This window comes from Protopterus annectens, chromosome 10.part0 (assembly GCF_019279795.1).
Source record: "Protopterus annectens isolate FY-2018-M chromosome 10.part0, PAN1.0, whole genome shotgun sequence".
NCBI lineage: Eukaryota > Metazoa > Chordata > Ceratodontiformes > Protopteridae > Protopterus > Protopterus annectens.
Window position 1 is genome coordinate 1070916230 of NC_056744.1, and position 25808 is coordinate 1070942037.

A 25808-nucleotide genomic window follows, 5' to 3' on the forward strand; every position below is an offset into this window, starting at 1 on the left:
GCTGAAGGTGTAACCAGGAGTACCTTCTTAGGCCAGATGCTCATGCTGCTGAGCTGGTGGAGAACTCAGCAGCATCACAGCTGCACTTGATAGAGTGCCTGGTAACCTGAGAAGTCAGGGAAACAGGACAGCACACTTGAGCTTTGGCTGCTGAGTCTAGGGACTCGGACAATTGTTTGGAAACACTCTCCAAACGGGATAAAGCATATTTAAATGTGTGTGTCTGGTAACGGAGTGCTCTGAAAGCCAGAGGTGCATATGTGTAGATCATCTTCCCTAAAAGTTCCATGGTTTTGCTGTCCTTGTCAGCAGGGGAGGAGGGTAGTGGAAGGCAGTTTAGAAGCCTTGTCAGTGGAGATAGAAATGGTGGCTGGGTCTGCAACTGGGCATTTTACTAGATATTTTGCTGTCTCTGGGACTTTATAAAACCTATCAGGTCTGCGTGGAGCTGAGGATTGGGAGTCTGGATTCAAGGATGGTGCTGAAAAAGCATACAGAAAGGCTGGAAGCATGGGAGGAACAGCAGTAGGGGCTGGGGGTCCATCTGCATGAGGTCATAATACCTTTTTTTGTACCTCAGTCATCTTAGATGATTCCCACTTAAAATGTTACCTCATTTTAGCTATAGTTTCTCCAAAAGTTAGACGATTTGCTGGGAAATCTGCATCAACAAATCTTTCTCTGGGGAAGCATATCCAAGCGGGGAAGGGAGCTGAGAGGTGGAGAGAGATTCTTCAGAAGAAGAATCAAGAGTACTCTTCCACTTCCACCTGAGAGGGTTCTGAGCCCTGAGGCCTAGGGCTCAGAAAGTACAGTTGTGTACACTTACCATAAATGTAGATGTTTGAGTGTATTCACTGTTGCAGTCATCACACTTGGGGTTATCTGCCTGCAGGTAGCCCTCAGTCGGCCCGAATACCAGAGTCTTGGGATTTCTGCGCTGGATGCTGTCGCTTCTTCCATGACGTCAGGGGTATAAAACATACAGCCAATGCTATTTCATCAGTTTTTCTTGCCCCAGATATCAGCAGCCCCCCAAAATAGGAAGCAATTACATGGTATGGAACACCTCCAGTAAAAAGTAATTACCATTACCATAAAACATGGCCAAAAAAACAGGATAGGTAGAATGTATAGAAAAGTCAGGGGGCTGGAGGGAGGGTAACCAGGACTGCAACAGTGAATACACTCGAACATCTACATTTATGGTAAGTGCACACAACTGTACTATGTTCAGACAGCATACTTGGGTAGATTCCCGAAGCTGAGGAATGGTGGAGGCAGTCAAGAAGTGTTAGGGCTGGCTAGCAGGCCTTGTAAGACTGCTGTAGCACATCCAGCTCTGGATTTAGAAGAGACAGGCAAGTGTTAATGCTTGGTGAAGATGTGTACAAAACTCCAGGTTGCAGCTTCCGGGATGTCCCTAGTAGGGACTCCCCTGAAAAATGCTGTAGAGGTTGAGGTAGCCCTAGTGGAATGGGTTCTGATCCCTTTGTGGGGTAGATTTTCCATGGTGTTTGTAGCAGAAATGGATGCTGTGTGCTATGCATTTGGAGATGGTTTGCTTCAATATGGCCTTGCCCTCTCTGCCCCTGCAGCAAAGCTGACTAGCAGCTAGTCAGATGTTCTGAAAGGTTTAGTCCTGTCAAGGTAAAACCCTAAGCTGCCAATGCACGTCCAAGGAGTGCAGGATCCTGTCCCCTTTATTCTGAGGATTAGGGAAAAAGGTTGGTAAATGGATGGATTGGTTTAAAGCCACACTAGATACTTCCTTGGGCATAAATGATGGGTTAGTCCTGAGGGAAACCCTGTCCACATGGAAGATAATGGAGGGTTCCACAGCCATAAGGGCCTGCAACTCAGACTCTGTTCTTGCTGACGTGAAGGCGAGAAGTAAGGCTGTTTTCCAAGAGAGGAATTTTAACACTGCTGTAGCAGCAGGCTCAAAGGGGGGGGGGGCGTGAACTTCTCTAGTACAACGTTAAGGTCCCAGGCTGGAGTGGGAGCTCACCTTGGGGGTCTTAAGTTGTTAGCTCCTCTCAGGAACTGTTTGACCAGAGGGTGAGAGAAGAGGGGTGGCTCAGTATTTTAATGAACTGAGATGGCAGAGGCATGAATCTTAACTGAAGAGAAGGATAGGCCTTTGTGGAGCAGTTCTGCTAGATAATCTAGAATTTGAGGTAAGGTGGGCAACTGTTGTGTCCTATCCACGAGACTGGCTCCAAGAACAGTATCTTTTCCACTTTTCCGAATATGATTTCCTAGTGCTAGGCCTCCTGGCCTCAAGGATGACATCCAGCACTTGTTTGCTGGGGGTTACTGGTGATGTATTCAGGGAATAAGCCAGGCTGCTAGGTTCAGGGTTTGCAGCTGAGGATGCAAAATCTGGCCCTCCTGCTGTGACAGCAGGGAAGGGGTCTGAGGCAAGTGCCAAGGTGGCACTGTCAAGACTACGTAAAAGTGGGTACCAGTGCTGGCGTGGCCAGTCTGGTGCAATCAAGATTGTCCTTGGCTTGTCCTGTTTGACCTCGAGTAGTACTTTTGAGAGGAGGGTTGGGTACCAGATGTGATTTCTTTTCGTTGATGGTACACCCCAGAGAAGTTAGAAGTCTCTTTACAAATGTCAGGTGCCGACGTAGCAATTCCTGACTGTCTGCCTGAATCAGGCAATCGTCCAAGTATGGGTAAATTTGAATTTTTCTCTGCCTGCAGTATGCGATGGCTGGGGATGTTTAATTAGCTCCATAACATGTTGCCGATACTTCAACATGTAAAATTGACAATTTAAAGCCCTGATGGCAAGAGTAACAGAGGTGTATACCTTCTTTCTCCATCTGTCTAAAGCCCTAGAATCCCTGTCCGAAGGGGTTGGGTTTTTGGCTGTAGTAGCTTTAATGCCTTTAGGTCCCTGGGAAAGGGTCTCTGGATCAACAGTAGGATTCTTAAATAGAAATTTGAGAGAGTCAGGTGATCTGTAGTACTTGTCAGGCTTTCTAGGAGCTGGTGGCAAAGTATCAGGGGTAAGACTTGATTCCATGAAGACATCATCTACAATTTCCAGAACAGGAGGGATAGCTAGAGGCCTGTTCTGAGGCAAGTTTAAAAATTCCCTGAGTCTCTTTTTGGACTGTGGGTAGTCCTGGCACTCCCAGCGAAAATGCTCTCTGAGGGTATGCAGGGTTTCACCGAAAGAAAAATCCTCTGGTGGGGAGGTGGAGGGAATGGAATCCTCTGCATCTGAATCCTGATAGGTAGATAAGGGTATGTCCTGGTAATCAGAGGGGACACAGTCATCGGACTCATGATCTGAAGATCAGAAGGAAAATCAATTGTCTTTTAGAGGGGGAAGGCTGGCTTCCCCTAAATAAAGTAAGAAGGTCTTCAGCCATTCTAAGCATTTGTTTCTGAGGCAAGGGAGCTTAAGAATGCACTTTGGTAGTCTGTTTCCTAGGCGTAGTGCAAACTCCGGGTCTGAGAAATTCAGTAATTTTAGTCTGAAATGAAGTAGTCTGTTTAATACGAACACTGGAAGGTCTGAATACACCCTCAGAAGCCAGTGCCTGCACAGCGGCTCCGGACCCATACAAGGTAGAGACATCCGTAGGTTCCATAGTCGAAGAAGCATCTCGCGGCATACCAGACTCAAAATGGGTCTCAGTAGAGGCCTGCAAATCTGCAGAAGCGGGTATCAGGGGCTGCGAAAGTGCCTCACTGAGTACTGGCGGGCTGGCGACTAGTTTAATGGAAGCGTCGTCAACAGTTTTGGACCTATGTGGTCTGTCTTTATCCTTATGTTTTTTTGGAAGACCGGTAGTCGAATGGCTTATCTAACCCATTTAGGAATATGGAGAATGACAGCGAAAGAATTTAGCAACAAAGATAGCCCGATGACAAATAGTTCAGGTGTTGAACAGGGCACAAAACCGACAGCAAGGAATCTCGTTGTCTGGGCCTAAACAGGTGTAGCAGTAAGAATGAAAATCTCTGTGAGATATTTGCTTTCAACAGGCAAGACAATTATTAATTTTTTTCTGACATCAGTTAGAGCAAGAAAAAAGGATCACCAATGGTACTTAGCTTTAGAAGACTTCAGGTCTGAAACTCGAATAATGAAAATTTCGGGTAGCGGCCAACCAGCACTTGCGAACTGCTTCTGCTTTGGGCTCCACTTCGCAAGAAAAGCTGATGTAATGGCATCGGCTGCATGTTTTACACCCCTGATGTCATGGAAGAAGTGACAGCATCCGACGCAGAAATCCCAAGACTCTGGTATTCAGGCTGACTGAGGGCTACCTGCAGGCAGATAAGGCCAAGTGTGATGACTGCAACAGTGAAACAAGAACATCTGAAGGAGGGATTGTGGAATTCCCAGGTGTAGTAGGCCGCACGGCCATGAAAGCATTAAACAGACTGACAGAAAGCCTGCCAATCCGGTAGAATTTCTGTAGCAGGGGATACATGCTTCCTCTTCTGCTGCTCCTTTCTGAGTGACGGCCTAGCGGGTGTCTGAACAGAGGAAGGCCTAGGGTTGGACGACTGCAAAGGGACGGAGGGATCTGACTGTCCTGCCCGAGAGCCCTGGTTCCCCCTCGGCGTTGTAGACAGACGTCCATAAAGCCTCCGTAGACATACCTTCCACGCACTATTGTGCAGCTTCCCAAGAGGTACCTACTATATTCAGGGAGGCGGAGCCCAAGCGTTCATCCAGGCCGACGGCCACAGGTTGAGTGGGACAGTGGAGGCACAGCTACAGTAGCAGGCCTTGCAGTCTTGGCCGCCTTCTTTGGCAGTTCAGCAGGCAAGTTGGAAGAACCCTCCATAACTAGCGCTGCTTAAGACATAGGTTCTCTAAATAAAAGTTCAGTGCTTTGAGTCAGCTATGTAGAGTTTTGGGAACAAAAGCCTGGCAGACAGGGCAGGCCTTGTAATCATGCGATTTACCCAAACAAAACAAAGATCGTTGGCATCTTTGTGTGGTATCTGACGGCCGCAATTACACCTGCCCTTTCTGGATGACATGAACAAGCATTAGAAAACAATGACTGAAAAGAAGGTTCCCCCAACAGGGTACTTATCTGATTTCTCGAGAATCAGACGGCTAAGGAAGGCATGAACACCGGACGTTCGACTGGCAGCTGAGAAGTTCTGAGGTCTGGTATTCACAGCCATCACTTTCCTGGCCCACAATCAGCTGGCCACATCAGACGCCCCAACGCACCACACAGTGACTGAAATCTTTTGTATACTGGCCAGACGTTTGGGTAGCAACAGGAGAAAACCCATATGTACAGAATACTGCAACATGTGAATTTGAAGGACATCAGCAAGTCAAACAAGCACAACTAAATAAGGATGCCTCTAAAGATCTCTAGTTAAATTAGGAATGCTATTTCTCAGCTCCTCCTGCTAATTAGCTGGATGTTATCCACTGTCTACAAAGAATTCTTTGCTAACTTTTCTAATTGACATGGTAAAAAACTGCATCAAAAAATATCTCACAGTGTTATCACAAGCATTTTTCAAATTAAAGTAAAATGTCTCAACAAATCTGGCTATCATCCAGAGAAAACAATAAGATAAAGACATTGTGAAGAGAATATACTTAAAATGCTTTTTTTTTTTTTTAGCTGTCAGGTTTATTTACAGTCTTTCAACAATGTAATCAAGTTTAATTACAAGTGGTTTACTTGGTCAGCTGTCATGTGGGTGAAGTTGAAGTAAATAGACTCTGTCATTCAATATTCCACTGAAACAAAGTATACTTTGGAAAACAAACTGTAATAAAGTACAAGATTTCAACCAATGAAACAGTCCGCAACAATCTTCACAATTTGGAGGGCAGAAAGTTAAGCATAAAGCAGATTTTTTTTTTGCAATGCAGCCTTAATTTTTTACACAAGGTGGTTCTATGCAGCAGCTATGAAAATATAAAGCAAGCACTGAACAGTAATTTCTTACGGGGCACTTAAATCTGAAGAACAGTGCCACAAGTATTAGAACAATTCAGTCTTCTATAACTGGGAAGACAATGTGGACAGACAGCACACAGATGTTTATATATATATATATATATATATATATATATATATATATATATATATATATATATATACATATACACAAACACATATACAAGAAAATTCTGGCTTACTTATGACAACTGCAAACATGACTAGCAAATCAGATACCTTGATTTAACTATAAAAAAGGATAAAACACCTTTCAAAATATGAAAAAAATATTCTGGTTTTCTTCCCACGAATACTTACCTTAACATCCAAAGAAAACTGCTTACTACTATTTAGTACATGGTCCATCTATTACATAAGCTCCTTGAAAAAACAGAACAAAACAGGTCTAGAGACAAATCAAAGACCTAGTACCTAAAACAAACATTTTAAACTATACAGCTTGCAAAAACAGGTAAAAATGTGAAATGTAACCACATATAGTGGCCATATAGGCATTCACCTAGTCTGAAAATCTGATAATTCTGAACTCATACCTTGTAGCTTTACTTTATTAGAACCACCACATTCATTACTACCATCTGACTATATTAAAAGACCACAACTGGCCCAGCAAGGTATGAACTTGTTAGTCTGAAATTTCATACCATTTAGCAAAACTACAAAGAAAAAAAAAAGTGTTTGGATTCATGGCATAACATCAACTGTTTTCTTCATTAATAAAAATGAGAAAGCTCAAAATGAAACAGACAGGCTTTAAATGTGTATATTAATGCACATACTGATAAAAGTATTCGGTTTACATACAGTGAGCCCTGCACTGGAATGCCATTCCTGTAGTTCTAAAGTCAGTGAGAAACACCACAATGCAGCACCTACAGTTATACTTAACTTTACTACCCCACTGCCTATGGAAGACTTGCACTTCAAACATAACCAAATTAAGTAAACTTAAATCAAATACTAGTGAATACATAAATCTAAAAGCATACATGCTGACACACTGCCCAATACAACTTGAACAAGAAATAATTTTAACGGAAGGAATATAACTACAAAAAACTATGTCTACATGTATAAAAGTGTGTGAAATGTTATGCACAGCTTGAGTAACTTTTCTGTACTAACCAAATTCATTAACTAAAAAGCTGCATTACTCTGGAAGAAAATAAATGCTTTCTTTTCGCTAGAAAACAAAGTTATTCAAACGATTTCCAAGGCAATGCAAGCCCTGAAGGAATTTAATTTACTTAGTGCGGATGTGGGGGAACAGCTTCCTTACAAAGTTAAGTTATTCTGATGTGCATACACAGCACATTCAGAAGCTACGCTTTGACAGGCTAACAATGTTTCCATGACTTTCAACATTCAGTAAACTAAGCGTTTCAATACTTACTACATTGATGATATGCTATGAATCCTCATTACCTGTTATATTACAAATACAGGACGAAGGATTCAAAAATAAGGAAAGAAAAATATATACATATATATATGTACACATACAATCCCAGCAAAATGTTTCTGGGAGAAACACCTCCAATCTGCTCTATAACCAATGACTTAAAATGCCATTTACAGATTTTTTTATTTTTTTAACCATGAAGTTGTAGTTCCCTTAATAAAAAGATGAGGGACAGACATTACTACTACCATCATACCAGCAGATAATTCAGCAGTTCTGACCAAGCAAAGACACCAACTTCTTCAGAACAGTCTTCATGCACTTTACTGGAAGTAACGATTAAAAACAATTTTCAAAAATGTTATTTCTTTTTAGAACTTGGAGATATGGAATCAGAATGAGAGGATCCAGACGATGATCTGCGTTGTCTGCAAAATAAAAATGAAAAAAAAAGAAAGAGGCAAATGCTTAAAACGGATGAAAGCAAGATTTTTTTAACCACCTCCTAAAGAATAAATATGTTGCATTCCTAGGCATTTCTGCTACTTCAGAAAACAGTAGAAAACTACTACCAGGACCAAAAAAATCACAAGCAACATTATCCTAACTCACTAATCCCAGTAGACTTGGTGACAGCTACCAATTCACCATTACCTCTATTTCCCCACATTCGGAGAAACATTTAACACTTAAATATACCAGCCAAATAAATAAAACAACCAAATTAAACCTGGATTTTCAAAAACATAACTGATGAAATCTGGCACATTAATCTTACATAAAAGGAAAAAAAAAAGCACAATTCTTGTAAAAAGATATTCCGGATAATGCACTATAACATGATACTCTATCAATCCTAGCTAATCTACCCCCCCAATGATTTAATGAGCTTTCCTATATTGTTCCACTGCTCCTGTCTAGCAAAATACACCTGTACTTATTCTACAGAAACCCAAACCTTTCAGCCGACCGAGATCTTGACCGTCGCTTTTTCCGTTCACCCGGGGAAGGGGATCTAGATAGACTTCGCTTCTCTCCTCTCTCTGGGGATGATGATGAATGGGAGCTTGAGTAGGATCTCTTTCTTGGTGAAGACGAACCTCTAAGGGACCTAGAGCTGGACCTTCATCAATCAACAAAGATTTAGTCTGTTACTATTGAGAAACAAAAAAAAACCAAGCCCAAAGCTTACTATAATTTCACAAATCAAACAGAATTAATGGTTAAGCATTCTTCAAGCATGAAGCTACAGAAGTGCATACTGTAATACTGGCTCTGACAGTATTTCAATCAGCGTCTTCACTTGCAGACCATTCAGCTAGCAGGTGGATCTACTGAAGCAAACTTCATAATCCTGCTGCACTATCCAGTCCCCCACAACTTAATGTAAGAGCCATCACTCCTGTCTTCTCGCAATAAGGTTCAAATGGAAAAGTAAAGCTTTAATGAATAATCTTAAATTATACATGGAAAAAAAATGGAAAACATGCAGCCTGACAGGAACAATCCAAATTCAGTTTCTCTAAAGCAGGTGGCTCAGTGAATGCTCTTCTATGATCTAATGCTATGTAACACACCACATGCGGACAGATGTATGCATTTGCTGTATCAGACTATCCACAAGAGAAGCCTCCATGATGGTTTTGTAGTCTTTGCATCCCATCACCTATCCTTCAGCAAACTATTTTGAAAAATCCCACTCCTTGAAATGTAGGTATGCAATGACACTTGCAAAAATGTTGCGTGCTAACAATGGAAGCGTCCCTAACCCAAACCAACAAATTCATCTGTAGCCACCAAAAGGCACCCTTCCTACAAGTCAAGAAATTATAATGAAAGCTGAATATTCACACTACTAACTCCCAACAGACAAAAACAGGGTAAGAGCTGTTCATTCAAAGGAAGATAACTGGACAGAGTATCCACAACCCAACAAAGTCCGAAATATTAGGAGTGTATCAGTTTATATCAAACACTGAGAACCCTCCTTGACAGGTCTGGTCTACGGTTTGCTTAAATCCAAAGGAGAAATCACCATGAGGGAAGATGCCAGAGGACAGCCCATGGACCAAGGTTTAAAAGGCTGAATCTGGAGGTACTGCTGTACTAAGCAAATCCTGACTCTTGGGAGCTGTATTGAAAACAGTGTCTGGTAAAAGTCTGCACCAAAAAACTGATGCTATGCAAGAAAAATTCTAGAAAAAAAATCAGTGGATACAAATTCTCCTACTGAAGTGGTCTTTGACAAAAGTTTTTTTTTCTTTTTTTTTTTCAACATGACTTTTTTCCAGCAGGTAATCAGACACTTCACAGCAAACGACAATGCAACTTGCAATCCACCTAGACAACATTTGCTTAGCAAGTCATTCCTACACAGAAATTAGGGAGTCATACAGCTGCTCATAACCTGATTTGATGATGCACAGTGTGAAGTGAGCTTTCTCTTCTAGGTTCAGTCCAAGCAAAGAAAGCAGGCAGATAAAATGGACTAGCTCAGGCAAAACCTACAAATACAGTATATGTACTAATAGTCAGTATTGTAGTAGCCCAAGCTATATGGGTTCTAACCCCCCACCCCCCCATGACAGGCAAAGCTAGGGGCAACTTCCATTCGATCCACTGCCAGAAACTCATGGGGGGGGGGCTCTAAATAAAGCTGGAGTGTAAAAAAAGCTTCAGAGGATTTTTTGCTAAGAAAGAAGGCAACAGCCCTGAAAGAATAATGCTAGGAAACAAATAGACCATGTACAAGAGAGTATAAACATTCACACCAAGGAAACACAAAAATAAAACAAGCAAAGTAAGGAGTCTGCAAGGAAGGAATACTATTGCAACAGTGATCTATTAGAACCCTAGTACAGTTATGTAAGAACTTACCATAAGAGCAGATGGCACACTGATCATGGTTGCAGTTTTATCAAATGATAGGATATCCTGCCAAGGATAGCCATATGTCCAGTCAGCATACCAAAGCGTTAGCACCCTCCATGTGCACATGTCCTATGTTATGACCTCAATCCAACAGAGCCAGAGGTACATAATGGACATACATATGTAAAGTACATTAGGACTTTCTTGCCCCAGACAAAGCTGAAGTAGAGGAAGAAGTAAAGGTAACTATATACAAACATACACATAAAAAAAGAGGTGAAAAAAACAACCTTCCTCAGCCCAACAAATAAGGAAGAAAAAAGAAGGGGGGGGGGCAGAAATATACTGGGCAACAGTGATTGCGGAATGACATAATACAGCAAGAACTGTAATAGTAGATGTCCCTCTGATCACTACTGCAGTATTAATTGGTGGAAGATTCCAAAAGCTGTCTAAAAAGATGGGGGGGGGGGCTGAACAGGATTCTGGTCCAAAAGACCTAGTAGACTCTGCTTCAGTTCTAAACAAAAGACCTAGTAGACCCTGCTTTAGTTCTAAACAAAACAATCAATTTTGTAATGTTCTGTAAAGGTGTGAACAAAAGACCAAGTAGCTGCTTCAAGAACAGATCCGGAATCCAGACCCTTGAAGAAAGCCCCTTAGGAAGTAGCAGCTCTTGCAGAATGCTCTAACTGGAGCTAGAAGTTGCTTTCCATGAAAGGATCAACAGGATACAGCCTTTTTTATCTACTTATAAACCTTTTTTCATGGTTTTATCCACAGAAAATATGAACGCCCTATGCAAAATCAGGAAATGTAGCATCCTCTTGCCTTTATTCTGAGTCGAATGAATAAAAGGGAGGCATGTTAATGGTCTGAATTAAGTAGGGCTCACTCATAATCTTAGGTATAAAAAAAGAATTAGTATGGACAGCAATACTATCCCTAATGAGAACCGGAGGAACAGTCAACAAAATTTGCAACTCAAACCAGCTTAGCAGAAGTCAGTCACCAACAGCACTGTCTTCCAAGTATATAACTTAAGACTAGCAAAAGCAGCAGGCTCAAAAGGAGATAAAGTACGCTTTTCCAGGAAACCACTCAAGTCCCAAGGAAGAGAGACAGCCCCTTGTGGTGGTCTAATACGCAGGTCTCCCTTCAAAAAAATTCCAACCTCAAACTGAGATGAAAGTGGATTCAGAGGTAGGCAACCGGAGATGGCCAACAAAAGTGTTTTAATAGAAGATCTTATGGAGACGAATGCCTGGTGTCAGAACCATGGCCTCAAGCTAAATGCCAAAAAGTGCATAGTCATCCCCTTTGGGAAAAACAAAGTGCCCACGAGCTACCACATAGGTGTTAATCCACTAAGTACGGAAGATGTAATTAGGGATCTGGGGACCCAAGTAGATAGCAACCTCTCCTTTGATAATCACATTGCCAAAGTGGTTAGAAAACCCTTCTATATAGCCCACCTAATCACAAAAGGGCTCACATCTAGATCAAGAGAGGTCATTGTGCCCCTCTACTCATCGCTCATCAGGCCCATAATAGAGTACAATGCACCATTTGGGATGTACCTTACCCGACACCTGCAACAGCTGGAAAGACCCCAGATGTACCTCACCAAGAGGATCGAGGGCCTCAAACAGATGCCCTATGCAGCTCGACTAAAGAATCTCCAGCTCTACTCAGTTGCTTACTGCCTACTCAGAGGTGATCTCTGCCTGACATACAAGGCCATGTCTAACCCGGAATTAATGGACATGCTCCACCTCAAGAAAACCAAATCCCTTAGAGCTACACGTTCCAGGGATTTAAACCTCAGCACAACAATAAATAGGACATGCTGGAGGGATATATTCATATCCCAGAGGCTTCCCTTGCTCTGGAATAGAATCCCAATCCATGTTAGGCAGAGCCCCTCACTGACCCTCTTCAAGAGAAATCTTGACGAGTGGAAGGGAAATCGTAAATTTACTCCTGGGATCACATCTATGGCCCTGCTGGACAGAGGCTCAGGAATATAATCAAATCTAAAAGGGAGACAAAAGCCAACACATTCTGGCTAGGCTTATCAATGCCCTAAGGCAGACAGCCTAGTACCTATCTATGAACCTAAAATGCCAGCACAGCACTGAGGAACTCACAAAAGCCAGAATATTAGAAATACCCAGCTAAAAAAAGGATTCTGATCCTTTCATTAGCATCAAAAGGAAAATCCCTTCCATTTGGAGGCATAAAAGATTTCATTGTTTTTTCCAGTCTCCTGTAAAACCTTATGCACACACTCAGAACACTGCTGCCTAAGCGGAATTAAAAATCACCCAAAAGTCAGACTCAAAGTCTCTAGACTTGGGTGAATTAGACAGCATTTGTTCTGTGCAAAGAAGTCCATTCTGTGAGGTAACATGCTGTAACTGTTCCTGGTCAGATGAAAGGGAAGGGAGAATCAATGCTGCCCAAACCTAGGGAGTCAACAACATTTCTAGTTCACTCTCGATTTTTAGGACCACCATGGGAATCAAAAAAAGTAGAATGAAAGAATAAAGGAACCACCTTTCCCAGAGAAAGGTCATGGCATCCATTCTCTATGCCCGAGGGCATTATAGTCTTGAACAAAACAGCCCGAGTTGTCTGTTGTGCATGGTGGCAAAAAGATCTACTTGTGGAGTACCCCACCGACTGACAATGTCCAGAAAGACCTCCCTATTTAACATCCATTTGTGAGGGTTTGATGTCTACATGCATGTTTCTCACTGAAGATATGAGCCTGGAGAAAGACTGCTGAATGTCCATTCACCAAGCTACCAAAGCTAACCTGCAGAGGATGCAGAAAGTAATAAGGAAAATGATTTGCCTGGAAAGTATAAGTTTTGAACCTGGCTGTTAAAAGTACACACTCAAAAGATCTGTATTGGAGAAAATGAGTTAAAGGTCCTACATGACCTACCCTTCTCCTGCAAGGACATGAAAAGCTCTAACAACCATAAAGATGTTGCTTACTCAAAGGAGAATCAAGCAGTTCAACTTTGAAATCCTGAGGTAAAGGTTGAAGTCTAAGCCAAGAAAACCTACGAAGAGCCAAACCAGTGGTCTTAACCCTGAAAGAGGCATCTGCAGCATCTCAACACCATCTAACTCTGCTTCTCAAGTGGCTAGGCATTCTGATAAGAGGACAGAGTGCAGAAGACTACCTGCGAATCATCAAAATTAGATTACACCTTATACAGAAAAGACAAAAGGTACCCGATCAAATGGATTTGGTAATCAGTACATCTAAATGCTAAAATGGCAGAAGCATAAACTTTTTTTTGTCATATCTATCCATAGCATTGCTGTCTATCTGAAAGTAAAACAGAATAAAGGAGCTTAAAAAACGTTTCAGTGGAAAAAATAAGTAGGATTCTTGTACAAGAACTTAACTGAATCTGGCACCTTGTAAAACCTATCAGGATTTTTAGGAGCCAGTTGCTGACACTCAGGACTAAGGGAAGGAGTGGAGAATGTATTCAATAATATGTCTAAAGCAGGAGGAAAGGACAAAGTCTTATGCACTCCCACTTCCAAAAGAGCGCAACACCTTTTCAAACAACCAAGAACCTTCCCACTGAAAATGTTGTATCATCTTGACCATGCTGTCCCCAAAGGGAAGTTCCTCCATAGGAGGGATCAGAGGATGAAGTATCCTCATCACCCCAGGCATAACTCACAGGAGAATGGGTTTAGGAAGAATAGGACAAGGAATCACCTTCATTTTAATCAAACTCCTCCTCTTCATCTGACTCTTCCCTCTGCCTTTTGAGGGGGGGAGGAGGAGAAACAACAGCAGCAGGAAAGAAAGAAGGCGGCTTTAAAGACATAACAGTCTTAAAAAGGCCCTGCGTAAAATCCTGTCATTCCTGCTGTGGACCCCTACTACACTGGTGCTTTGCTTTTTACATGCAACGTCTGCTCACACGAAATGAGAAGGCTCTAAGCCCCGATGAGGTATGCTGTTTGGTCCTGCCACTATAATGAGCCATAGTTTTCCCTTCTCGGCTGAAGTGGACTGGTCAGCAGTGCAAAACACCTGTGCCATACTGACTTTTGATGGGGTCATGACAGAGATAACAGCAGCTAGATGGTCTGGGGTCTCATTAAGAGATGACTGAGCAGAAGTCTCTAAACATATATTCACCATAATGATGCTTCTGTGTTGTCTGCTTTTATCAACAAATGGGTTTTGAATGAGACCTCAGATCCAACTTTGGCTGCTTTTTCCGGACTTAGTCTCCATAGTTCAGGTTCCTCTTCTTACGGATAAATCTCTCCAAGCCTCATATCTCAGACTGAGTTTGCCTTCAGACCTACAACAATAGAGACTAATCACGTACAGGGCTGAAAACAATGTAGAAAATTATACAGAAACATGTTAATAGTCAGCTCTGGAGCTGAGGAAGTGGGAAAAGACCATAAGGATATAACCTGCAGGTCATACCAGAAAAGAATATGGATATCTTCCATGATATGCAATGGGGAAATGGAAGAGGAGAAGGTGAGGAAGGATGGAAACAGACAATACAGACATCATTTATGGTGAACATATAAATTTTGTATCTAAATGTTGTACTTTCCATCCATTCTTTAACTCATGGGACAGAGATCCCTAGCTACTTGAACCTACAGTGTGGTCATCATGGAAGGATATTTCAGAGAATGAGAGCCAAATGCCACCCTACCACTGGAGAAAATATCCTATTTGAGGGGCAACAAATGTATATGCACTGGACCAGGCTGCAGCAGCAGATATCTAGTGAAGCTATACGTAAGAATGCAGAAGAGTTGGAAATGGATCTTGTCACATGTGATCTTGGAGGCCTCGCCAGAGCCGCTTCCTTATTCTGGTAGACAAATACAATTACAGCCATCTGACGAAAGTTACTTTTGATTCTGGCTTTCCCAATTTAGCCTTTGAAAATGAAATGAAAATCTGATCGGATTTCCAGATGGATTTCATTCACTGAAGACAGAATCTGAGTTGTCTATGTAACTGGGAAATAAAACTGGCATATTAATTGTTTGGTTAAGTAACTGCTTCTGGAGCAAACTCTGGCAAAAGTAGGGGATGGTGGCTCATAATGAAACTCTGTCTTTATGAAAAATCAGGTACAGTGATTGAGAAAACAGGGCCTGGAGTTCAGATGCTCATCTAGCTGAAGTAATGGCAACTAGAAAAATGGTGTTTGAAGACAATAATTTTAAGCGAAGGTTTGACTGCTGGTTTGGAGGTGGCCAGAGTCAAAGCCTGTGAAAGCATGGTAAAATACCACGGGGAAAGGAATCCATAGGAGGTCTAAAGAGGAAAGTGCCCTTAAGAAAGGCATGCATAATTTGACAGAAGCCAAGGAGGAGTGATATTTTCCAATACAAATGTATCAAATTGCCATTAGTTGCACCTTGATGGTGGAATAACTGGCTTCATTGTGAAAAACTGAGGTAAGCAAATTCAAAACCGCTAGAGTGCGGGCTGAGAATGGATCTAAATGTCTTTCATGAGCCCAAACTGAAAACCTTTTCAATGTGCTGTTATACATTTTCCTGACTGAAGTCTTCTGGGAAGAAGTGATAATGAGGACGACTCGGGAAGAGTCTGGACAGCCTAGCAATCACTGGAAGTGGAGAATGTGTGAGACAGAAGCTCTGGAACTTCGTCCAGGAACCAAGGTGGGCATATTAAGTGGGGCCAGAGGAAGGGGAAACACTTGTGAAGGTGAGAATGGGGTAATGAGGATGACTTTGGTCTTCCAGTGGGATACTTTCTGGAGGAACTCTGGGATAAGGGGAGTCGGTGGATATATGTAAATTAGACCAAGAGGCCAATCACGGAGCAGAGCATCTTTCGGTGACTCCATCTCTTGGGGGGGGGGGGTCAGGGCAAAGTACCTGTTGCACTTGAAGTTGTGGGGCGAGGTAAAAAAAGACTGCAGCATGTTTGGCTCCAAAGACAAACAGTTTCTCCACTGAACAGGGAGACCACTTGTGAAGTAGCAGAATACAGCTGCTCAGTTTGTCTGCTAAGACACTGTACTTCCAACCACTTCCTAATTGTAACACACAGTCCGGGGAAAAGACTGCCCATTGCCACACACTCACTGCTCCTCAATAAAAGGGGTAAGAACAGCTCATCCTGGCTTGTTGATGTACCGAACTACTGATGTGTGTCTGTACAGCAATCATCCCCAGAGGGAGAACGTCCTAGAATGCCTGCAATTCTAGGAGGACTGCTCTTGTCTCCAGAACACTGATGTGCAGACAGGCCTCTGAGGGAGACTGTGTGTCTTGAACAGTCTTTTGCAAGTAGTACCCCACACCCCAGTTGGGAAGAGTCCAAGATCACCATGGCCTTTGGTAAGGCTAGAACAAGGGGATGTCCCTAAGACACCTTCAGTGCTTGGATTCACCAGGTAATATGCTCCCTACAAACACTTAATCCTATGAGAAGATATATGTGTTATCACCTTACTGACCACCATACTACCAATGTTCACTGAAGTACTCTAATGTAAATCCTCACCAATAGGACAAGAGTAACTTTGAGGCAGTCATGGATCCAAGAACCTGTAAAATCAGTCTGGAGGGGGTGTCTGAACAGCCAAATGTCAAGGCTTAATTCTATAGAGTGGACAGTCTCGACCATGGTAGCATTGCTGCTTGGGGACAGTGTCTAAGTGAGCACCAACAAACTCCAGGAGTTATGTAGTGAAAGTTGTGACTTGTCATAATAGACTGTAATGTCCAGATTGGAGCAGAAGTAGAACATGTAATCTCAGTCACAAATCAAGAGATACTTGCTGGGGGCATCATGGAGCCAGCAGTTGAGGTAGGGTAACACCCAGAATCCAAACAAGCTCAAGTGACTTGCGACCATGGCCTTGCACTTGCTGAACACCCCCGGAGCTGTGGTGAGACCAAAGGGCAGGGCTCTGAAAGTACAGTCGTGTACACTTACCATAAATGCAGATGTTAGAGTGTATTCACTGTTGCAGTCATCACATTTGGGTCATGCCTGTCAGGGTAGCCCTTGGCCGGGCCGAATATCAGAGACTTAGTATTTCTGCGTCGGTTGCGGTCTCTTGAGGACTGACGTCAGGTCATCAGTAGTATAAAGTAAGGCAGCCGCCATTACATCAGTTTTTCTTGCCCTAACCTGTCAGAAGCCCCCAAAGCAGGAGGACAGGCTCTGGTGGAAGAACCCCACCAGTGGAAAATAAATACCAATATGTCCCCTGTAAGGGAAGGAGAACAAGGAAGAATGGTAATAAAAAGGAGAAAGAGACAAAAAGGGGGATGGAGGGAGGGAAACCAGAACTGCAACAGTGAATACACTCAAACATCTACATTTATGGTAAGTGTACACTGTACTACGTTCTTCGTGTTTCACTGTTGCAGTCATCACATTTGGATAGATTCCAAAGCTGAGGAAATGGGTGGAGGCAGTCAAGGAACTAAGGACTGGCTAGGATGCCCAAGACTGCAAAGGCAAACTCTACTCTAGATTTGATGGAGAGGCAGCTGGTAATGCTTGGTAAAAGTGTGAACAGATGTCCAGGTGATAGTCTCCTGGAAGTCCCTGGTGGGGACTCCTCTGACAAACGCTGCAGAGATGGAGGCTGCTCTGGTGGAGTGTGTCCTGACCTCCTGGGGGGGGGGGGGGCTTTCCATGCTGTTTGTAGCAGAAATGGATGCAGTGTGCTATCCATTTGGAAATTGTTTGCTTGGAGATGGCTTTGCCTTCTGCCCCTATAATAAAGTTAACCAGATATTGACCAGACTTTCTGAAGGATTTAAGTCCTGTACAGATGGAATCTGAGCGGTCTGTGCACATCTAGAGAGTGAAGAATCCTTTCCCCTTGTTCTGGAGATTAGGGAAGAAGGTGGGCAAATGAATGGATTGGTTGACAGCCACACTGGACACCACCTTGGGCATGAAGGATGGGTTAGTTCTGAGGGATACCCTGTCTGCATGGAAGACGATGAAGGGGTTCCACAACCATGAGTGCTTGCAGCTCAGAGACTCGTCTGGCTTAAGTGATGACCAGAAGGAATGCTGTCTTCTAGGAGAGAGATTTTAGATCTGCAGAAGAAGCTGGTTCGAAAGGGAGCAGGGTGAGCTTTTCCAAGACAAAAGTTAAGGTCCTAAGCTGATGTTGCTGTCCTTCTGGCGGGGCCTCAATTTGCTAGCCCCTCTGAGGAAAGTACAGTTTTGTACCCACCATAAATGTAGATGTCCGAGAGGTATGCATCTGCAGTCCTAACAAATGGGTTGTCCTGGCCTCAGCAGCCCTTCGGTCGGCCGGATTCCAAAGTCTGGGTCTGGCCTCGGCTGGCGTCGCACTTCACCCGACGTCATAGCTGCAGTTCTTCGGGTATAAAGGCATCAGCCGACGCCATTTTCCTCAGTGTTTCTTGCCCCAGATGCCCTCTAGGAAGGCTAAATTTGGATAAATGCAAATGTTTCCAAACAGCAGAGAGCAAATAGAAATAAACATGTATATACATATATACAAACAAACAAATACACCATAATAGATTCCCCCAGCTAGCTACAAGATGGGCAAATACCCTAGGAGTACCACAGTGGGGAAGGAGGGTGGGTAATCCTGACTGCAGATGCATACCTCTCGGACATCTACATTTATGGTAGGTACAAAACTGTACTATGTCCTTCAAGGATGCATCTGCAGTCCTAACAAATGGGTAGAATACCATAGCCAAACTGGGGGAGGAGGACCTAACAAGATTATGGTGTAGTTAAGATCCCTTGCAAAACAGCAGTGGCAAAACCTGCTCGGGATCTGGAGTATAAAGGTAGATTATAATGCTTGGCAAATGTATGCACGGAGCTCCAAGTAGCAGCCTCTAAAATGTCTTTTGTAGCCACTCCTCGTAAAAAAGCTGTAGTAGTGGCTGTAGCCCTTGTGGAGTGAGGTCTGATATTCTCTGGAGTTGCCTTTCCATGATAAGAATAACAAAATCTAATGCAATTTCCTATCCATTTTGAGATTGTCTGTTTTGAAATTGCTTTTCCTTCCATGCCTGTGGCATATGCTACCAGAAGCTGGTCAGTTTTTCTATTGTTCTTGGTTCTGTCCAGGTAGTAGCGCAATTGCCTATGCGCATCCAAGGTATGCAGCAGTCTTTCTCCCCTGTTCTGTGGGTTGGGGAAGAATGTAGGTAGGTGGATTGCTTGGTTTAAAGATACCCTGGAGACCACCTTTGGCATAAAGGTAGGATTAGTTCTCATGGACACACTATCCTGATGGAAGATAAGGAAGGGTTGCACTGCCATTAATGCCTGTAATTCAGAAACCCTTCTTGCTGAAGTGATTGCAAGCAGGAAAGCAGTTTTCCATGATAAGTACTGTAATTCTGCTGTTGCTGCTGGTTCAAAATGGGGAAGTGTCAACTTTTCTAGCACAAAGTTCAAGTCCCATGTAGGCAATGGTGGCTTCCTTGGTGGCTTTACATTTTTGATTCCTCTAAGAAACTGCCTGAGTAGAGGATGAGAGAAGACTGGAGGATCCATGTTGTATTCTGCTGAAATAGCTGATGCATGAATCTTAATGGAAGAGTAAGACAGGCCATTGTGGAAAAGCTCTGCTAAGTATTCCAGGATGTTAGCTATGTTTACCAGTGCTACATTTTGCCCTTTGCTGCACTCCAAAGAGATATCTTTTCCATTTCGCTGAGTAAGTTTTTCTTGTTGAGGGTCTGCGAGCTTCCAAGATAATGTCTTTAACCCTTTGAGATAAATCTGGGTTATTTTGTCTTATGCAATGCTCCAAGCAGCTAGCTGCAGTGTTTTCAGGTTCGGATGCAGGGTTTTGAAGTTGTTCTGTGTTAGCAGTAAAGGAACCTGGGGTAGAGGCCATGCAGTCCCGAGACATACTCCTCAGTAGTGGGTACCAGTGCTGCCTCGGCCAGTCTGGAGCTATCAGGATGATCCTTGGGTGGTCTTCTTTGATCTTCAATAGCACCTTGTGCATCAAAGGAAGAGGTGGGAATGCATATGCTGTCAGGTTTTCCCAACTGAAAGATAGGAGTCCACCTTCCAAGCAAGTGGGTGGTATGTCCTTGTGCAGAATTTTTCAATTGGTGATTGTGTGGGGATGCGAATAGGTCTATTTCTGGTAGTCCCCATTTCCTTGTGATGGATTTGAAGATGTCTGGATGCAGCATCCATTCGTGGGCATCTGTGGTAGTCCTGCTTAAAATGTCTGCTAGTATGTTCTCTTTCCCTGGCACAAATATTGCCTTGAGCTGTATGTTGAGGCTTAGGGCCACATTCCAGAGATCCATTGCCATCTGGCATAGAGGATATGAATGTGTGCCTTCCTGTTTGTTGATATACCACGTAACTGTGGTGTTGTCCGTCCTTATCAGCAATTGTCCCTGTTGGAGAAACGGTCTGAATGCCTGAATTGCCAGTTTTACTGCCAGCATTTCTTTTTGGTTTATGTGTAGGTTTAGCTGGTCTTGAGTCCATAAGCCTTGTATGCACTTGTCCAGCATGTGTGCCCCCCAACCAAGGTCTGAGGCATCTGTGGTGATAGTCTGGCTTGGTTGAGGGCTGTGGAAAGGCAGTCCTTTGTTCAATTGACAGGCCTGAGCCCACCATCGGAATTCTTGCTTCAGGCATGGAATTATTGGAATTTGGGTTTCTAGGCTGTGCTTGTGCTGAGACCATAAATTCCTGAGGTACCATTGCAACTTCCTCATATGCAGTCTGGCATGTGGGATCAAAATTATGCAGGATGCCATGTAACCCAGGGCTTGCAGGACTTTCCTTGCTGTAAGCTGGTTCTGCGTTAATGCCATGAAGTAGAGTGGAAGGTGCTTTTGTTTTTCTGCTGTGAGGATGCCATTTGATTTGATGTGTCCAGTTCTGCACCCAAGAAAGTTATCCTTTGGGATGGCAACAGCCTTGACTTTTTTATATTGACTGTGTATCCCAAGGCTTGTAGTAGATGAATGACCCTTTTCAAGTCTTTTGTTAATTTGTTTTTGTTGTCCGCTTGTAGCAGGCAGTCGTCCAGGTAAGGGTAAATTTGAATTCCTGAAGCCTGCAATGAGCAATTACTGATGCCAGGCATTTCGTGAATACTCTGGGCGCAGTAGATAAGCCAAAAGGCAATGCTGAGAATTGATAATGCTCTGATCCTGCAAGAAATCTGAGGTATCTTCTGCAATTTGGTCGTATGGGGACGTGCAGGTATGCCTCCTTGAGATCTAGAGTTACCAGCCAAGACTCCTTGCCCAGCATGGGAAGAAGCTGCTGTAGAGTCAGCATTTTGAATTTTGGGACAATGAGGTATGTATTCAGTGCGGACAGGTCTAGAATAGGTCTCCATTGATTTTCCTTCCTTGGCACCAGGAAAAGTCTGGAGTAAAATCCTTGCCCTTGTTCCATAGATGGTACCTTTTCTATAGCTCTCATCCTTTTAAGTTGTCTATTTGTTCTAGAGCGTTTGCCATTTGATTTGGAGGTAGGTTTGGCATTCCTCTCTTCCTTGGTAGAGTATGGAAGTGAAACCTGTAACCTTTGTCTATTGTCTGTAAAATCCATTTGTCTCTTGTAATGCAATGCCAGTTTACTGAAAATAAGGCTAGCTTTCCGCCTAAAGGTGCTTCTAGTTGTTCCTTGGTAGGCGGCTTCAGAGCCAAGTCACTGTGATTGTCCTGTGGAAGTGGTAGTGGCTGGGTCTGCAGCAGTACTTCGCTGGTTGTTAGGCTGCCACTGGCGTCCTCTGTAGGCACCTCTGGATTGACCTCTGCCTCTTGTGCGCCTATTCCTGCCTCTCTGTGCTCTGTTGGAGTCTGGAAAGGACCAATTTTTGGAAGGCCAGTTCCTACTAAACCTTGGAGGCTGGACCTGTAAGAAATCCTTGACTGTCTGGACAGATTTTGCTTTCTCTTCCACCTTCTTAAGCACTTGCTGTGCAGGAGAGCCAAACAAATTGTGTTTATCCATGGGAGCATCTAGGAGCTTTGATTTTACATGGTCTGGTAAGGACTGCTCTTTTAACCATGCATGCCTTCTGATCACGGTACCAGTCATAGCTGATCTAAAGGAGGCCTCCAGTGCATCATAGCCGCATTTTAAGGAATGATTACTGACCTGCTGTATGTTATGTACCATTTCCTGAAGAGATTTTCGGTCTAAAGGTTCAGGTGAGGACAGCTTTTAGATAACTGATCTAACATAAATTCCTGATACTGAATCATGTGGAATTGACAGTTTAAGGCCCTAGCGAAAGAGTTGCAGAAGTATAAACTTTTACCCCATCTCCAAGGCCCTAGATTCCCTTTCAGAGGGAGTGGGTTTTGGCAGAGGTAGCTGCTACCGCTTTGGGGCCCTGTTAAACAGTTTCAGGATCTGCAAAAGGAGCCTTATACAAGTGATTATGTGTGTCCGGAACCCTGTAGTATCTGTCGGGCTTAGCAGGGGCCGGAGGGAGTGAATCAGGAGCAGTACAAGCATCATTAAATGCATCATCCACAACTGTAAGTACTGGGGGAATGGCTAAAGGCCTATGCTGTGGCAAATGCAAAAAAGTTCTAAGCCTTTTCCTAGAGTCTGAGAAATCCTGACCCTGCCATTGAAATTGTTCCCTCATAGCATGCAGGGTTTCCCCAAAGGAAAATTCCTCAGGAGGAGAGGCAGAAGGAATGGAGTCTTCTGCATCAGAGTCCTCATATGGAGAATAAGGGCCCTCAGGAGGGTTTGTATTTTCTGATTCGTCTGAGGAGTAATCAGTGGAAACTGGCTCAGGGGGTTCTGCTCTAGGCCTCTTCTCTGGAGGAGGTTGAGAGGCCCTATCAGGGTGAGACTGGGATCCCCTGATCAAAGAAATGAGATCCTCTGCTAGACTAAGCATTTGAGTACTAGAGCTAGGCCTGTGAGAGGGGGCTTTAGTAGGCACGGCCTTGGAAGATTTAGCTGCTTTAGCCCTGGCAAAGGCCTTAATTGACATGGATGCAGGGGGCCTAGCAGCTCCACGTGCAGGAGAAGATACATCTAGGGGAATAGTATCTGATAAATCCTGAGAAACTGTAAGAGCAGGAATTTCAGTAGCAGATTCAGCCATGCTGGAAGAGGCCTCGGTAGTAGGAGGCATGCTTTCGGCCGAAGGAAGAACCGCAGACTCGGTTTCAGTTGAAACCGAGACACTCGCGGTTGGCTTAACCGCGGTTTTGGCCAAAACCGCGGACCGCGAGTGTCGGTCCTTTTCCTTAAGCTTTTTAGCTAAATGCGAAGTCGGAGTCTCCGACGGCATGATATAAGCAAAAGCGGAGCCGAAAAACTCCTCGGCAAACTCCGACCGACGTCTAAGCGTCCGTCAGTTGAAGGAAGCACAGGCTAAACAAGCTGCTACGTCGTGGTCTGGGCCTAAACAAGGTAGGCAGTAAGAGTGGAAGTCTTTATGAGGTATTTGTTTCCCACAAGTTAAACAGTTATTCACTTTTTCTGACATCGGCTGAGGCATGAAAGAGTCCCCAACGGGGTACTTAGCTTTTTAGAAGTCTTCGGTAGTAGTAATCTCTGGATCTGACCAACCGGCACTTGCGAACAGCTTCTGCTTTGGGCGCCACGCGGCAAGAAAGACCGAGGAAAATGGCGTCGGCTGATGCCTTTATACCCGAAGAACTGCAGCTATGACGTCGGGTGAAGTGCGACACCAGCCGAGGCCAGACCCAGACTTTGGAATCCGGCCGACCAAAGGGCTGCCTGAGGCCAGGACAACCCATTTGTTAGGACTGCAGATGCATCCTTGAAGGACATCTGTTTGATCAAAGGGTGTAAGAAAAGGGGCTGCTCAGTGGGAAATGAGCAGAAATAGCAGAGGCATGAACTTTTATAATGGAGAAAGACCACTGTGGGTCAGCTAAGTAATCCAGGATGAGAGAGATGGAGGGCTGTGCCGTACTGGCTCCCCTTAGCTTGGATCCAGGTGCAGAACCTTTTCCATTTATCTGCATAAGACTTTCTGATGCTAGGATGTCTGGCCTCACGGATAACATCTAGAACTTGTTTACTGAGGATGGCAGACTGGTTCGGGGTTAGGGAATAAGCCAAGGTGCCAAATGGAGTGTCTGCAATTGGGGACGCATGAATTCCCCTTCCTTCTGGGTCAGGAGGTTTGGAATCTGAGGAAGATGTCATGGAGGCAGCAGGGACAGGCTGCACAGCAAAGGGTACCAGTTCTGTCGGGGCCAGTCTGGAGCGATAAGAATGATCCTTGCTTTTCCTCCCTTATTCTGAGCAGTACCCTGGGGATGAGAGGAGAGGAAAGGCACAGACCGATAGATTAACCCAGGGGAAGGAGGACAGGGTGTCCACTTTCCAAGCCATGCAGTGATGCTCCCTGGTGCAGAATTTGCTGAGCTGATGGTTGGTGTGGGAGGCAAAGAGGTCAACCTTTGGGGTTTGCCATTTCTGAGTTATGAGGGCGAAGGTACTTCTGTTGAGTTGCAACTCGTGTGGGTACAAAAGGTTTCTGCTTAATTTGTCTGTCAGAGAGTTGAGGGAGCCTGGTAGGAATTGTGCTAACAGGTGTAGTTGCATGAAGGGGCTATAAGCCAAAGGGTCATGGCCAGCCTGCACAGAGGGTAGGAGTGAGTCCCTCCCTGCTTGCTCATGTACTACATCACAGTGGTGGTGTCTGTTTTGAACAGGAGAACCCCAGGAGAGAGAAGGGGTTTGAAAGCTATCAAGGCATGCTGCACAGCCATCAACTCTTTTTGACTGATGTGTAGAGGGATTTGCTGTGGGCTCCATTAGATCTGTATGCATCTGCCGTCCAGGTGTGCTCCCCAAGCATAGTCTGATGCGTCTGTGGTGAAGGTCTGGGCGGCGGGGGGTGGGGAGAATGGCAGTCTCTTGTTGTAGGAGCATGTTGTTGCCCACTAAAGAAATTCCTTTCTGAGGCAAGGAATTAAAGGTAGAAGTTTCCAGATCTTGAGAGTGCTGACACCAAAGGCTTTTTAGGTACCATTGAAGGTTCATCATATGCAGTCTGGCATATGGAATGAGTAGTATGCAAGATGCCATGAACCCCAGAGCTTGCAGGATCTTCCTTGCAGATAGATGGGGCCTGGTGTCTAGTTGAGAGAAGTAGGCTGTCAGGAAAATTTGTTTCTCTGGTGTAAAGTATGCCATCTGGAATGCTGTGTCCACACTTGCTCCCAGGAAGATTACCCTTTGGGTGCGCACCTATTTGGATTTATTTTTGTTGATTGTGTACCCTAGGGAGGTTAGTATGGTCTTTACAAAAGCCAGGTGCTTGAGTAGCTTTTTCCTGGCTGTCTGCCTGAATAAGGCAGTTATCTAAGTAAAAGCCAGACATTTTGTGAAAACTCTGGGAGCAGTAGAAAAGCCAAAGGGAAGTGCAGAGAACTGAAAGTGTTGAGATCCTGCCCTGAAGAGGAGATGCTTCCTGCATGATTCCCTGATAGGAATGTGGAGGTAGGCCTCTCTTAGATCTAGGGTGGCTAGCCAAGCATCCTTGGAGAGCAAGCGT

General features: G+C 44.0%; 1 protein-coding gene across 1 annotated transcript in view; it reads right to left on the bottom strand.

The window, feature by feature from the left end:
* Positions 1-5611: 5611 nt before the first annotated feature.
* Positions 5612-25808, bottom strand: part of ZRANB2 (zinc finger RANBP2-type containing 2) — a gene marked incomplete in the record, with an annotated part of 1076861 nt that continues 1056664 nt past the window's right edge. The window contains 2 exon segments of the mRNA XM_044085816.1: positions 5612-7802; positions 8333-8497. Coding sequence (XP_043941751.1) covers positions 7736-7802; positions 8333-8497 — 232 coding nt within the window.